At 43.0% G+C, this 15,000-nt stretch overlaps 1 protein-coding gene across 2 annotated transcripts in view; it reads left to right on the top strand.

Annotated features, from left to right (window-relative positions):
• Nucleotides 1–4,426: 4,426 nt before the first annotated feature.
• Nucleotides 4,427–15,000, top strand: part of kcnh7 (potassium channel, voltage gated eag related subfamily H, member 7) — a 55,686-nt gene continuing 45,112 nt past the window's right edge. For both annotated transcript variants that reach the window (XR_010801864.1, XM_066663718.1), the window contains exons 1-2: nt 4,427–4,672; nt 8,468–8,698. Coding sequence is in view for 1 of the 2 variants with exons in the window: in XM_066663718.1 (XP_066519815.1) it covers nt 4,597–4,672; nt 8,468–8,698 (307 nt within the window). In the remaining variant the exon portion in view is untranslated. The remainder of the gene's footprint in view (nt 4,673–8,467; nt 8,699–15,000) is intronic.

The following is a 15,000-nucleotide window of genomic DNA, read 5'->3' as shown; positions in this document are numbered from 1 at the left end:
ATAAGTGGGATAGAAAAGTTCTATATCCAGAATAAGAATCCTGGCACTGCACTCCTGGACCACAAGATGGAAGCACTGATATAGTCTTCTTTCAGATATTCTTTACAGCCATAAGTTCCTGTAAGGACATCTGAGGTAAATGAGAGTGAATATAGAGATCATACAGTGTAAGAGTGTATTCCAGTATAATAATAATAAAAAAAAATAATAATAATAATAACATCAACAACAACTACAATAAAAAAAATAAAATAAATAATAATAATAGTTATAGACCAAGACGTGAGCCCATCCCAGCACGTCAACACCTGAGCAAAACAACGGGACATGTCTCGGGACAAACACGGGACATTAGCGGCTCTATTCACACCTGCACTCACTCAGACTTTATCTGGAGTTTGATCTAGAGCACTAGTGGGATAAAGTCTGTGTAAGTTGAGAAAATACTGATGTTTTTGTTCACAGCTCCCCCAGTTAAATCCAGAAAATGCCTGGGTTACTGTGCATGAAAGAAGCTCTAGTTAAAGTTAAACACAGTCTCATCAGTCTATGTGACCCTCAGTCACATTCAGATAGCTTCATATGAGGACCCCCAAACCCTTGGCTATTATTCTGGAAGGTGAGTGGGCTCTATAACACCTACCCTTTGCTTTCCCCTTCTTTGTGCATGTAGACTTTTATTCTATTGCAATCTAATCGCAGAAATATCTTCTGTAAAATGAAACTTGAATTTTGTATTTGTTTTGTCTGGAAATCAATTAAATGATTGGTGGTCTCTTTAAGGTTTTTTCTTTTATTTGTCCTTTTTGTCACCTCAGATGATGACAACACTGGCAATCTGCTTGAGAGAAGGCTGTAAAGACACATGGAGGTGCCAAAAGACATTAACACCCAGCACAGTCACAGTCATAAGATGTGGACATTCAGCTGGAAAGGCTGCACTTCCACTCTGAATAACCTGAAGAAACCTGGCTGTTTGACTGTAATGATGAAGCTTATTAGTGCAGGAGTCCTTCACGATTGTTATTCTACCGTGCTTCACTCACACACATCACACCTCAGCTCCCCCTGCAGCAAACCTGGAGCAGCCCCATAGAGACAGCACACAAACAAACATATATCATTGATTCAGAGTTTGTTTTCAGTGCTCAAATGTTGGTGTGGTTATAGAAAAGGTTCACATCACAATAGTATCGTACAGCACTGTTATTATTATTATTCCGGACAGCTCCAGGGTTCTGGGGTTGTGTTCAAACCCTGCGTTGGCTCACTGTCCGTGAGGGGTTTGAAACGTCCTCCCTGTGTCTGTTTGGGTTTCCTCCAGTTGCTTTGGTTTTCTCCCACAGTCCAACCACATGTTGGTAAATAGATAATCTGCAAGTGGCCACAGTTGTGTGTGAATGACAGGGTGAGTGTGTGACGCAGTGTGTGCTCCTGCCTTGCTTCCAGTGATTCTGGGTGCTTTCACAGCCCTGATCAGGATGAAGTGAATACTGATAAAGAATGAGCTATGGAAAAAAACAAAGTTGTTTCATTTCATACCTCATGGAATTGGCTTGTAATTAACGCACATAATCATGAGGGTTTAAGAATTGCTCTGATGGCACTGTTTCATGTTTTACATCAGTGTCACTGTACTTATTTGCTGAGGATTAAATGCCTGATTGGTTTATATACAACATTAGAGACTTGCTTCCTTGAAGAGTATTAATGGGCCGGGGCGGCACGGTGGTGCAGCAGGTAGTGTCACAGTCACACAGCTCCAGGGGCCTGGAGGTTGTGGGTTTGAGTCCTGCTCCGGGTGACTGTCTGTGAGGAGTGTGGTGAGTTCTCCCTGTGTCCACGTGGGTTTCCTCCAGGTGACTGTCTGTGAGGAGTGTGGTGTGTTCTCCCTGTGTCGGCGTGGGTTTCCTCCGGGTGACTGTCTGTGAGTAGTGTGGTGTGTTCTCCCTGTGTACGCGTGGGTTTCCTCCGGGTGACTGTCTGTGAGGAGTGTGGTGTGTTCTCCCTGTGTTGGCGTGGGTTTCCTCCGGGTGACTGTCTGTGAGGAGTGTGGTGTGTTCTCCCTGTGTCCGTGTGGGTTTCCTCCGGGTGACTGTCTGTGAGGAGTGTGGTGTGTTCTCCCTGTGTCTGAGTGGGTTTCCTCCGGGTGACTGTCTGTGAGGAGTGTGGTGTGTTCTCCCTGTGTCTGCGTGGGTTTCCTCCGGGTGACTGTCTGTGAGGAGTGTGGTGTGTTCTCCCTGTGTCTGCATGGGTTTCCTCCGGGTGACTGTCTGTGAGGAGTGTGGTGTGTTCTCCCTGTGTCTGCATGGGTTTACTCCGGGTGACTGTCTGTGAGGAGTGTGGTGTGTTCTCCCTGTGTCTGAGTGGGTTTCCTCCGGGTGACTGTCTGTGAGGAGTGTGGTGTGTTCTCCCTGTGTCTGCGTGGGTTTCCTCCGGGTGACTGTCTGTGAGGAGTGTGGTGAGTTCTCCCTGTGTCCACGTGGGTTTCCTCCAGGTGACTGTCTGTGAGGAGTGTGGTGTGTTCTCCCTGTGTCGGCGTGGGTTTCCTCCGGGTGACTGTCTGTGAGTAGTGTGGTGTGTTCTCCCTGTGTACGCGTGGGTTTCCTCCGGGTGACTGTCTGTGAGGAGTGTGGTGTGTTCTCCCTGTGTTGGCGTGGGTTTCCTCCGGGTGACTGTCTGTGAGGAGTGTGGTGTGTTCTCCCTGTGTCCGTGTGGGTTTCCTCCGGGTGACTGTCTGTGAGGAGTGTGGTGTGTTCTCCCTGTGTCTGCATGGGTTTCCTCCGGGTGACTGTCTGTGAGGAGTGTGGTGTGTTCTCCCTGTGTCTGAGTGGGTTTCCTCCGGGTGACTGTCTGTGAGGAGTGTGGTGTGTTCTCCCTGTGTCTGCGTGGGTTTCCTCCGGGTGACTGTCTGTGAGGAGTGTGGTGTGTTCTCCCTGTGTCTGCGTGGGTTTCCTCCGGGTGACTGTCTGGGAGGAGTGTGGTGTGTTCTCCCTGTGTCTGCGTGGGTTTCCTCCGGGTGACTGTCTGTGAGGAGTGTGGTGTGTTCTCCCTGTGTCTGCGTGGGTTTCCTCCGGGTGACTGTCTGTGTGGAGTGTGGTATGTTCTCCCTGTGTCTGCGTGGGTTTCCTCCGGGTGACTGTCTGTGAGGAGTGTGGCGTGTGCTCCCTGTGTCTACGGGGGTATCCTCCGGGTGACTGTCTGTGAGGAGTGTGGTGTGTTCTCCCTGTGTCTTCGTGGCTTTCCTCCGGGTGCTCCAATTTCTTCCTACGGTCCAAAAACAGACGTTGGTAGGTGGATTGGCAATTCAAAAGTGTCCGTAGGTGTGTGTGAGTGTGTGTTGCCCTGTGAAGGACTGGCGCCCCCTCCAGGGTGTATTCCTGCCTTGCGCCCAATGATTCCAGGTAGGCGCTGGACCCACCGCAACCCTGAATTGGATAAGGGTTACAGATAATGAATGAATATTAATGGACTGTTTGCCCTCTAATCTTCTTGGAAGGCTTTACACCAGATGTTGGAGCATTGCTCTGGGGATTTGATTGCATTCTGCCACTGATATATGGATAAAGATGGTGAGATGGGCTCTGGGGTGGTTCTGAAGCACGGTAGAATAACAATCGTGAAGGACTCCTGCACTAATAAGCTTCATCATTACAGTCAAACAGCCAGCAGCTTCTTTAGACTTCTTTAGAGTTGTAAAGGTTCTTCTTTCTTGTGTATTTCTGGTGCCCCTCGTTTTGTGTATTTTATTTATTTTGACATTCGTCCTTTAATTCTGCTAGTCCTTGGGGTCTTGTGTCTAATCTTCTCAGTGTTGTCTCCTGAAAAATCAATAGCTTGTATTTAACGGCCATTTGGCCTGGAAGTGGAATGAATGAAGGGGGATTTTATTTTCTGCCTTTCACACAACTACCGCCAAATCTCACCCCAGAAGAAATCCTGAATTAATGAGAGAACTTAATCCGTTAATTAAATGATTGATTGATTGCCTTCTTTCTCTCTGCATTCGACTAATCTCTCTCTCTCTCTCTCTCTCTCTCTCTCTCTCTCTCTCACTCTCTCTTCATTAATACTGCAGCGTTAATGAAAACGCTGCTCTCACGTTCACTGTCACCGATACGGCGCGAGGAAATCCGCGTGCTGCGCTCTTTGACGCGCTTGCGGTTAATATATCCTCGTGACCTGTTCCACACGTACACACACACACACACACACACACACAGCTCCCCCCTCTCATCCCACACTATAGCCTCTGTTTGTTGTCTTGACGCGCGCCGCAGATACAACGTCCACACACACACACACACACACGCACTCACGCAATCACGCACGCGCGACACACGAGGCTGCTCTCGGATTCACGTCAGCGCCTCTTCAGTCCAGGCTCGCGCTCGGACGGGATGCGCGTCGACGCGGAGCTCCCGGTTTCGCGGTGTTTCCTCCCCGCAGACTGAGCGGCGCGGCGCCATGCTCTCGGAGCGCGGATACCGGAGCGGAGACACGGACGACCCCGCCGCAGCGACGCGGCCCCCCGGAGACGGATCCGTGCAGTGCCCGTGAGCTCAGCACCGCGAGCCCGAGACCCAGAGCGCAAACATGCCGGTGCGCCGCGGACATGTGGCTCCGCAGAACACGTTCCTCGGGATCATCATCCGCAAATTCGAGGGACAGAGTGAGTCCCGTTTGTTATTCAATAGAGATTGAAGCAACGGGGGGAGAGCTCCTCACTGACCCTCTGATGGCCAGGCGCAGGCGGACTGAGGGGGGACAGAGTACATGTTGTGCTAGAACTTTAACCACAGGCGTTAGAACCCTTCGCTTTAACTCTGAGGGTTAAATACACCCGGGGAGAGAGAGAGAGAGAGAGAGAGAGAGAGAGAGAGAGAGAGAGACGCTGAGATTTCAGGGAGAAATGATGCGCTGTGTGACTTAGTTTACTCAAAGATTCCAATATGTGAACAGTGATTAATCTGCGTGACCTGCCTGCACCTGCCGAACAGCGCAGAGCTCCTTCACTGCTGACTTTAACTCTAGGGACTAGGGCAAAAGGCTGTCTTTTTAAAAAGTAACGGTATATTCTGTGTTTTCTCAAAGTTGCCTGTATTGAAGTGTTACAGTGGATTTTTAGAGTCAGCTCCTGAAAGCAAAAAGCCCACCTCCTTTCATAACTTTAACTCTCAAAAGTTGCCAACCCCTGGTTAAATGTAGGGACGCCTGTTTCCGCCAAATAAAATAAGACAAAAAGGCACCAAGATTTATTTTTCATTAATATGCAATGTGCTATCTCAATATTTTTAGATACTAAGTCAATATATTGAGATTGTATGCTTATTATCAAGTATATTATATAATAATAAGTATATAACAATAAGTATTGACTTATTATCTAAAATAATGAGATACTGTCTCAAAATAATGAGATAGTATCTCAATTTACTGACATTGTATCTCAAAATAACGAGATAGTATCTTAATTTGCTGACCCTGTATCTCAAAATAATGATATAGTATCTTAATTTACTGACATTGTACCTCAAAATAATGAGATAGTATCTTAATTTACTGACTCTGTATCTCAAAATAATGAGATAGTTTCTCAATTTACTGACTCTGTATCTCAAAATAATGAGATAGTATCTCAATTTACTGACATTGTATCTCAAAATAATGAGATACTATCTTAATTTACTGACTCTGTATCTCAAAATAATGAGATAGTTTCTCAATTTACTGACTCTGTATCTCAAAATAATGAGATAGTATCTCAATTTACTGACATTGTATCTCAAAATAATGAGATAGTATCTCAATTTACTGACATTGTATCTCAAAATAATGAGATAGTATCTCAATTTACTGACTCTGTATCTCAAAATAATGAGATAGTATCTCAAAATATTGAGATAGCAACTGGCATATTAATTAAATTTAAATTATTTTAAGTGGCGGAAATGGACTTCCATATAAATGTAATGTTATGTTGCTTTTCCAAGTATAAAATCAGTTTACACCTCCTCTAAAAGGAAAAGGGCATAGTGTTGCTGTCCAAAAAAAACCCCATGTATCTCAGTTTTTAGTTTTTACATCATTTGAACACAGCAGTGGTTATTTAATGATGAATGAACCAATAGAAAAGCTTAAAAATAACTTGGAATATAACCATTTTACCCTGCTTTCCCTTTTTGAATTTCTTTTCCCTTCTCCTGTAAAGTTGCTGTTTTTTAAATGTGTTTTCTTTGGACAGTGACGAATTGCTGAGTGTAAAGTAACTGGGGGAAGAATAATACTAGTCTAATAACACAAAATATAATGCCACGTATTTTGTTTAGTGTTCCCCACTCTGTTTATTCCAAGGGTAGCAGGTGTAGTGTCTCTGCCACACAGCTCCAGGGTCTCAGGGGTCCGCTGGGTTTGATGCCCACCTCAGATCACTGTCCAAGAGGACTTCTGTGTGTTCACCCTGTGTCTGTGTGGGTTTCCTCCCACAGATCAAAAACGTGTGTCGGTAGGTGGATTGGAAGTGTGGAAATTGTCCGAAGGTGTGAGTGACTGGGTGAGTGTGTGTGAAACTGTCCATAACTGAGAGTGTGTGAGTGTGTGATGCCTTGTGATAAACTAGCATTCTGTCCAGGGTGTGTTCCTGCCTTGTGCCCAGTGATTCCGGGAAGTCTCATTATCCATTGCGACCCTGATCCGGATGCAGCAGTTAGAGACGATTGATGGATGATAAGATGTGCTGTTACATCCAGAAAGAAAGATCAAGTTCATATGTTTTCCTTCCTGTCGGCCTAGATGAAGGGCTACATTGTTTTTATGCTTTAAAGCTAAGCAAAATGCTGTATGAATGTGTCATTTGTTTGATACAAATGTCTATTCTGTGTTGTCACATTCAAAAAACACTTCAATTCAATAAATTCTACATAAACAAACACAATTGACATTTAATAATAAAAATGTAATGTTAATTTATGTGAAGTGATGTAAATGTTGATTTAGAACATTTACTTTTAAGGTTCAGGAGGCTGTGTCGCAAACTGCAAACTGCCACAGGAAACTATAGACTTTTCAAGTGTACACTGAATCTTCAGCAGTGCTCCACCCTTAAAACCTCATTCATTATGAATTAGCGTCTATATTGTGGTTGTTTCTCAGTATGCGCTCTTGTGTTTTCTTTCTTGACGTCTTCTACTTGTGCCCAGGTTCGTTCCAGTGTTGAACACAAAGAGCAAGATTTAAACGGTTAAATTTGTAACAATATTTTTGATCCACCACAAATAACCAGCATGCATTTTCCCATCATTCACTGTGGCATCAGGAGTTGGATCTCGCCAGTGACTTTGAAGAATACAAATAAATACGTTGCATTAATAATATGGAGAAACCACCTCTGACAGAATGAAATTTAGGAGTCAGCATCTTTACAAACTTGAGGTAGTACGCAGATCTTTAGAAGAAGTAACCAATATAAATACAATAAGTAGTGGTTTTATATATTTAGTATTTGTTGAAATAATTCAAAACCCAGTTTTGCTAATCAGCAGTTCCTTAAGTTAAATGCAGTAAGACAGTGTTGAAATCAAATTCATGCAATGGCTGGGGGCACTGAGAAAAAAAAAATCTGGAACCAGACCTGTGTCCTTCAGATGTGCTCACAAGATACTAACTCCTGTTGTGAAAATACCAGGTTCTTGTGGTGTATCTATGCTTATTTGCACCTATTTTAAAGATGTATGGTACCTTACTACCAAGATAAAAAGCTTTGAACAATGTCCTTAGATGCCACAGCCTTGTACAGTACTGTACATCATCAAAGGTGTGAGTTTCTCCCTGTAATTTAGTTGTTTCTGGGAGAGCGTGAGTGCTGACTAAGATGTAGGTTATATCTGCATTATGCTAATTTCGTGCCCCAATGTAGAACACCTTTATTTATTTGGGTGTTCTGTTTACGAGTCTGTTTATGAGTTACTGAGCATGAATCAAGGGCAGCTGCATGGCCCATTGCAGATATGATGCTGCGATTGTTCAAGAGCCAGCATGAGAATTTTAGATTAAAATACTGGCCCAAGATTTTAGTGCATTCATTATTGTAAACTCTGTGAAGGCACCAACACTTGTGATTACCCTACAGTCATAAGCTGTTATAGGCTGATTTATCTAGGTGGGGAAAATGACTGATTTCTAATCAATAAACATAGCAGTGCTAGCTCGCTTTCAGGTCCAGTGCTGATATCAAGTCATTTATCATGTTCTTATACACCTCTACAGCTGTAGCTCTAATAGCTCAAACGATTAAGACTCTATATTGAATCAGATTTGCATGTAAGATGTCAGCCACATCCTTGAAATGCTAACATTACTAGCGTGGTAAATTAGCCACACTTATCACAGGGGGTTATTTATTTCCTGCTTAGCCTTTAGCCCTGTTGCACTCATAACTGTTCCTTCCTCTGTGTCTCCACATCCACAGACAAGAAGTTTGTGATAGCGAACGCACGCGTGCAGAACTGTGCCATCATCTTCTGCAACGACGCCTTCTGTGAGATGACAGGCTTCTCGCGGCCGGACATCATGCAGAAGCCCTGCACATGTGACTTCCTCCACGGCCAGCTTACCAAACGCCATGCTGTGGCCCAGATAGCTCAAGCCCTGCTGGGCTCGGAGGAGAGGAAGGTGGAGATCACTTACCACCGCAAAGATGGTGAGTGTATTTGTGTGTGTGTAAGGACATCAATATATATTAATATTTCATGACTTGAACTGCCTGTCTGTTTGACAGGGAAATAAACTGAGGGTGAAGGGAAATACTCTGTTTAGGATTACTTCAAGACATTTAATGCACTATTCACCTCAAATGGAGTGTGGGCGCATGAGTGGTGCCTAGGGTCCTCAAATCCAGACAGTTGGTTTAAGATCCTGGCCGGGATTTTGCTATGGCATGCTAATGCATTAGCAGTTGCAGCTATAGTGTGATACCTGCCAGCCATTTTAAAATCCTGGCCAGAAACATAGTTCTAAAGTGTGGATTTGAAGACCTCTAAGCCTTGACCCTATCCCTGGGAGATTCCCTGTTTGATCTCCTCTTGATTCCTCAGCCATCTAAAGGCAGGACTCCAAGAAAGCATTATTTAACCTGGCTCTCTGTGATGGCTTAGAATGGAACCTGTGTTCCTAATCAAAAGCCTAATGCTAGCCGGTGTAGGCATCTGTAGCTTGACAAGGCAGATCTGGGCAGTAGGCATTCTCCTCCAGTGCTGTCCAGTGGCAGTTTGACAACAGGCAGTGGCTGGCGTCTCATAGGAAGCATGTGCTATTGTTTTTGACTGGGGGAGTAGTAGCTATTGTGTAAAACGGGTGCAAACTAATAACTGGGAAGAAAACAGTGGAGAAATTGGGGAGTTGTAGATTTGGTGAAGATTTGAGGAAGACATGAAAACACATTTCCACTGTTTTTTAAAATTATATATATATATATATTTCCAACGTTTGCTTACCAAGGGTTAAAGGTGACAGACAATAATTCTTCAGATAAAATTCTCTCACAGCAAAACAAACTCTATTTTGTGTTTGTCTGAATTCAGAATCTGTCCACCTTTTTAAGGTGGCACTGTGTGTTTTAGTAAGAAGCAGACTGTAGCTTGTTTGTGGCTGAAGTTGAACTTGTCTCTAAGTTTTTATTCACTGTTTAAATTACCACAGAAGCCCATTTTTAACTGTGTTTATTTTCAGGTTACGTTCCAGGTTTCAGGTTAAGTTAAATAAAACATCTGAAACAACAAAAATAAACAAATAACACTCACCTATTTAGCAGAAATAAAACAACCTCCTAACCCTTCTCACATGTTTCCAATTTCGGACGTCTCTTAACTGTCCAAACACCTCCAGATTCCGTTCCTTGACTGTGGTACGGCCAGAGACGGACAGTCAGAAAGCCTCAGCCATTTCAGACCGAACCAGTAGTTTTTTTTCCCAATTTACTGAGCCAGGGTTATGTATAAACACTGGACCTTTTTCCAGCATGTGGATGGTGAGGAAGCATTCTCTAAATTGTATAAAATGTTTATTGGATTAAAATTGCAAAACGTCTCCTTTAAAGACACTAGAATATTTACAGACCATGGAGCACACTGTCCATGAAAAAAAAAAAATACGATATTGCAAATTTTAACAGGAAGAAAATCACTGAAAAACAGAACAAAATAAATATATTATCACACCACCGCATATAATAGTAGTCCTGTCTGAAGTAATAAATACAGCGATACACGAATGTTTAACACTCACTGTTCTATAAAGCAGTATTCGCCCTTACATTAGATTTACACCACAGAGGTCAACTTCATGTCCTCTTTTGAATAGCAGCCAGATTTATGAACCTATCTAGTGTTCTGAGAAAGGTTAGAAGAGGATTAAGCATGTAATGTAGACCTCTGTGCGTGAGAGTGCATGCATGTGTGTGTGTGTGTGTGTGTATGTGTGTGTGTGTGTTTTACACATAAATACTATGATACATTTTGCACATAGCAATAAATACGACCTACAAAAGAACCCCATTCTGTTATCTCTGTGACATTTTCCCAGACAGGAAAAAAAACAAGGCAGAAAGACAAAGATAGAAAGAGTGAGAGAGAATCAGAAATAGGGGGCAGGGAATGTAGATGAGCGAGAGAAAGAGAGAGAGAGAGAGAGAGAGAGAGAGAGAGAAAGAGAGAGCGCAAAATGGGGGGGATGAGTGACTCAGTGAATGAGTGGCTGTAGGTAGAGGCATTCGAGGCTGCAGTGCTGTTGTGACAGCTCCTCTTCTCTGGGCTCGTTTGACAGCAGCACGCGGGGGAAAAGTTTAAAGCTGCACTATCACAGACGACCTCAAACCGATCCATGTTTCTGACAAATGAGGAGAGAGGATTGCGTAAGGAAAACAGTGTAATCACAGATAGCGCTGAGAGCCAGGGCCAAGTAAAAGGAGGATGTTTGTGTGTGTATGTGTCTAAGCCTGTGACAGTGCAGATGTGTCTGTGAGTTTAACTGTACTTGCCCCGTTCAGGGAAAACACACCTGTGGTAATTAACGCATGTCTGTGTGTGTATCAGAGCAGTCATCTGGCCCAGTGGAGGCTGAATGTTAGGGCAGTGCAATCGCTATCTAAGCCAGTGGGATCCAGCTTCTCACAGGGCTCGCCACACAGCCGTTAGTTGGCTGTCCACTGCTCTTTAAGAGATGTACTATGGAGACAGGCCTTTAATAGATGTACAATGAAGGCAAGGCAAGGCAAGGCAAGGCAAGTTTATTTATAGAGCACCTTTCATACAGAAGCAATTCAAAGTGCTTTACAGAAAAAGAAATTACATTAAAAGCCAGAGTAAAATCATAAATTCCAATAAGACAATTACATAAAAAGAGTAAAATGATTAAAATGATTAAAACAATTTAAAATGACAATAAATGAAAAGAAATAAAAGAAATAAAATGCCGTTACAGAAAAGTGCAGAATATTTTAAACTGAGCTGTAAGCCTGCTCAAACAAGAGAGTTTTAAGTCTTGATTTAAATGTGTCTAACGTTGGGGCACTTCTAATATTCTCAGACAGCTGGTTGGTTTCCACTGTGAAGGGAGTTAATGAAAAAGCAGGATATGCTTCATCTATTCTTAACAGATATATAATCGTCTCTGCTAACTCTGTGTTGCCAGTCGAAATATTGTTTAGGTTTATATACTTAATGGACTTGTTCTGTATTTTCTCACTCTATATACAGTGGAACCTCTACCTACGAACTTTCCATGACCCGGTTCGTAAGTAGAAAAGTTCGTTTCTCCAGTCAATTTTCCCCATTAAAAATAATGGAAAAGCAATTAATGCGTTCCAGCCCCCACCCTCGGAAGTCACCCTTTTTGCACTGATATATGTTTACAACACCCTCAAATTAGTATAAAAATACATGTAGCGTTACTAAAAATAAAAAAGAAATACAGTGGAAACAGCAATAAAAAAGAAATAATAAAGTTTTAAGTGGTTACACAGCGCTACCTTGAAGACGTGACGACCGGGTGGAGGAGTAACACAGGCACTGGTTGTATGACGGGAGGTGGGGGGTGGGGGGAATAACGGAGAGTAGGCGGTGAATGTGGGGAGACGAAGCGTAGATACAGCTTAATTTAGCACGAATTTCAATGACTGCTATTTACACTAATGCTAAATTGCTGAAGCTACAATTTGCTAATCTTAAAAGCTCACTCAAGTCTGGGCGCTGGGAGACTCGCCTATTGGGGTCAGTGGCCATTTCCAGCCGCCGGCTCGGCAGAGGCTCGGGTTCATTTCTAGAGTCATGGTTCGTTGGTAGAGGCAAAAAATATTCAAATGCCCGGTTCGAATCTTGGAAAGTTCGTTAGTATAGGCGTTCGTTAGTAGAGGTTCCACTGTAATGTTAGTCATGATTATCTGTTATGAAATTGTAAATCTAATGTCTTTGCAGCCTCAAAAGACCAATAGATGATTTTTGATCATCTTTGATATTTGATGATTTATTTGACAAAAATATGTTATTTATATCTTTACTCAAAATCCACTTAGAAGTCTAAAAATATATTCAGTGTGGGTACATTAGCTTTAGCTTTTAGCATAACACAGAAACAACTTATGTTCTAGTGGAACATATCATCGTAGCAAAAATATTACATTAATTTTTCATGATATAATTGATGTATGGCTATCAGTTGCGTAACAGAATTTCAGTTTACATCCTTTGATGCACCAGCTGCCTGTGTTAAGTGACAGTGGTTTTAGAAATCCCAAGCCTATGTAGCTATATTTATCACGGAAGCATGACAGTTTCTCTTGCAATGCCGTCTGGGGGCTCAAAGGTCACACACTTTCAGCGGCAGCCTCCAGCCTTGCCCTGAACAGACTGAGATGCTTTCAGATGCTCTTTGTACACTCAGTCATGATAGCCTCACCTGTTACCAGTCCATCTGCTAATTAGGGAATGTTTTAAAATGGTGTAACTTTAATACTCTGTAAACGTTTTGCTCTTATTTTGATCTTGCCACAAGCACCCTGCAGCAGTAATAGGACTTGCGTATAGCATATGATTGACCCAGAGCTCCACATTAATGCACTCATAATGAGCACACAGCAGTTTTTCTAAAGACAGCGCTGCTTTGCATATAACTGCAGTGAGATTGATGGGATAAAGGCTCCTGGCTCATCTTTTATCACATGAATTCTGATTTGATTTCTTTAGTTCCAAGGTCTATAAAATGCATCATGTGCCATAAAATGTTGAACCAGATTTCCTTTCATGTAAAAATAGCAAAACTGCTAAAAATGGAGCTAGCATTTCATAAGACAGCAGCGATAGAGTCTATTCCTAGTAGCAGGTGCTGAATAGAATCTGTTTGCTGGGGGGATTGGGAAGAATGTGAGGGGTATTTGATTGTGTTTCCTGCTGTTTATGATTCATGTCATGTTCCTACGGCGGGAAAATGCGATCTGTCCTTTATATAGACCTCTTTTGGGTGAGTATAGAATTCATGGTAAAAAATGCATTAGTCAGTAATTGATGGTGCTTGGATGTGTGTGTGTGAGGAAAGAGAGAGAGATTTCATTGCTTTGTTGCTTAAAAAATGTTCCATCATACAGTCCCACACCCCCTACACTGTCTCTTCCTGTTTTCTCTCTGTTCAGTTCCATCTATTACTTCATATACTGCACACACACACACACACATATTTATTTGTATTTTACCCCACAGATGGATGCCACATATGCTTTATTTAGCATTTATATTACTTCAGAGCATGACAGTACACAATTATACCAAAGTCTTCGTTCTGTCTGTTTGATGGAACAGCTTTATTTCCTACTCCTGGCCAGATAGTAACCTCCCCACATGCAATGCCATTCAGCAGCATCGCAATTACCTTTTATTACCATCATTTCTATCCATATAGCTGTCCGAGGCTTTATTCTGAGACAAGGGATAGTGTTATTCTGAATATGGTGTGTCCTTTTAACAAAAGAATTATGGAGCTTTTGTCCCTAACACAGAATTACATCTGCCTGCGTTGCTTGGCTTGTGTTGATAAGCTGCAATCCTTTTCTCTGCTTGTGCTTCTTAGATTTAAATCCCTTCCACAGCTTTCCCCAAAGGAATCGACTCTGTTCATTTCCTGCGCATTGTTTGTTGTCCTTGAGATCTTCTGCTGTCTGTTTCCAGGTTTCTCGATAGAGAGTGTGTTGTGAAATAGAAACAGTTTTACAATAAAGTAGGTTTGGAGCATGCGCAAAAGGCAGGGTGAGCAGCAGTATTTATTCACAGTGCATTTCAGCGCAAAGATTTGAGAAGAGGGCTTGGGACAGAAAGGTTAGGGTTTGATTCCCTGGACCAGTGGGAAAAATGAGCACAGTATTTTCTCCTCCTTCAACATACAAGGCTCTTAAATCTCAGTGCTCACAGGGTTGTGCGTGTGTGTGTCCAAAGATCCTAATCATTAATGTGTGTTTTATGTGTGTGTGTGTGTGCCACAGCTGAGTTAAATACAAAATTTGTTTTTTCACTAAATGACCTGCTGTTAGTTTTGTTTAATATTTTCTAGAAATTTGTTTGTTTGTTGGTGGCAGGGTGGCGCAGCAGGTAGTGTTGCAGTCACACAGCTCCAGGGGCCTGGAGGTTGTGGGTTCGATTCCCGCTCCGGATGACTGTCTGTGAGGAGTGTGGTGTGTTCTCCCTGTGTCCCTGTGTCTGCATGGGTTTCCTCCGGGTGACTGTCTGTGAGGAGTGTGGTGTGTTCTCCCTGTGTCTGCGTGGGTTTCCTATGGGTGACTGTCTGTGAGGAGTGTGGTGTGTTCTCCCTGTGTCTGCGTGGGTTTCCTATGGGTGACTGTCTGTGAGGAGTGTGGTGTGTTCTCCCTGTGTCTGCGTGGGTTTCCTCCGGGTGACTGTCTGTGAGGAGTGTGGTGTGTTCTCCCTGTGTCTGCATGGGTTTCCTCCGGGTGACTGTCTGTGA

Source organism: Hoplias malabaricus, chromosome 3 (genome assembly GCF_029633855.1).
Source record: "Hoplias malabaricus isolate fHopMal1 chromosome 3, fHopMal1.hap1, whole genome shotgun sequence".
NCBI lineage: Eukaryota > Metazoa > Chordata > Actinopteri > Characiformes > Erythrinidae > Hoplias > Hoplias malabaricus.
This window is presented reverse-complemented; position numbering and strand designations above follow the sequence as displayed.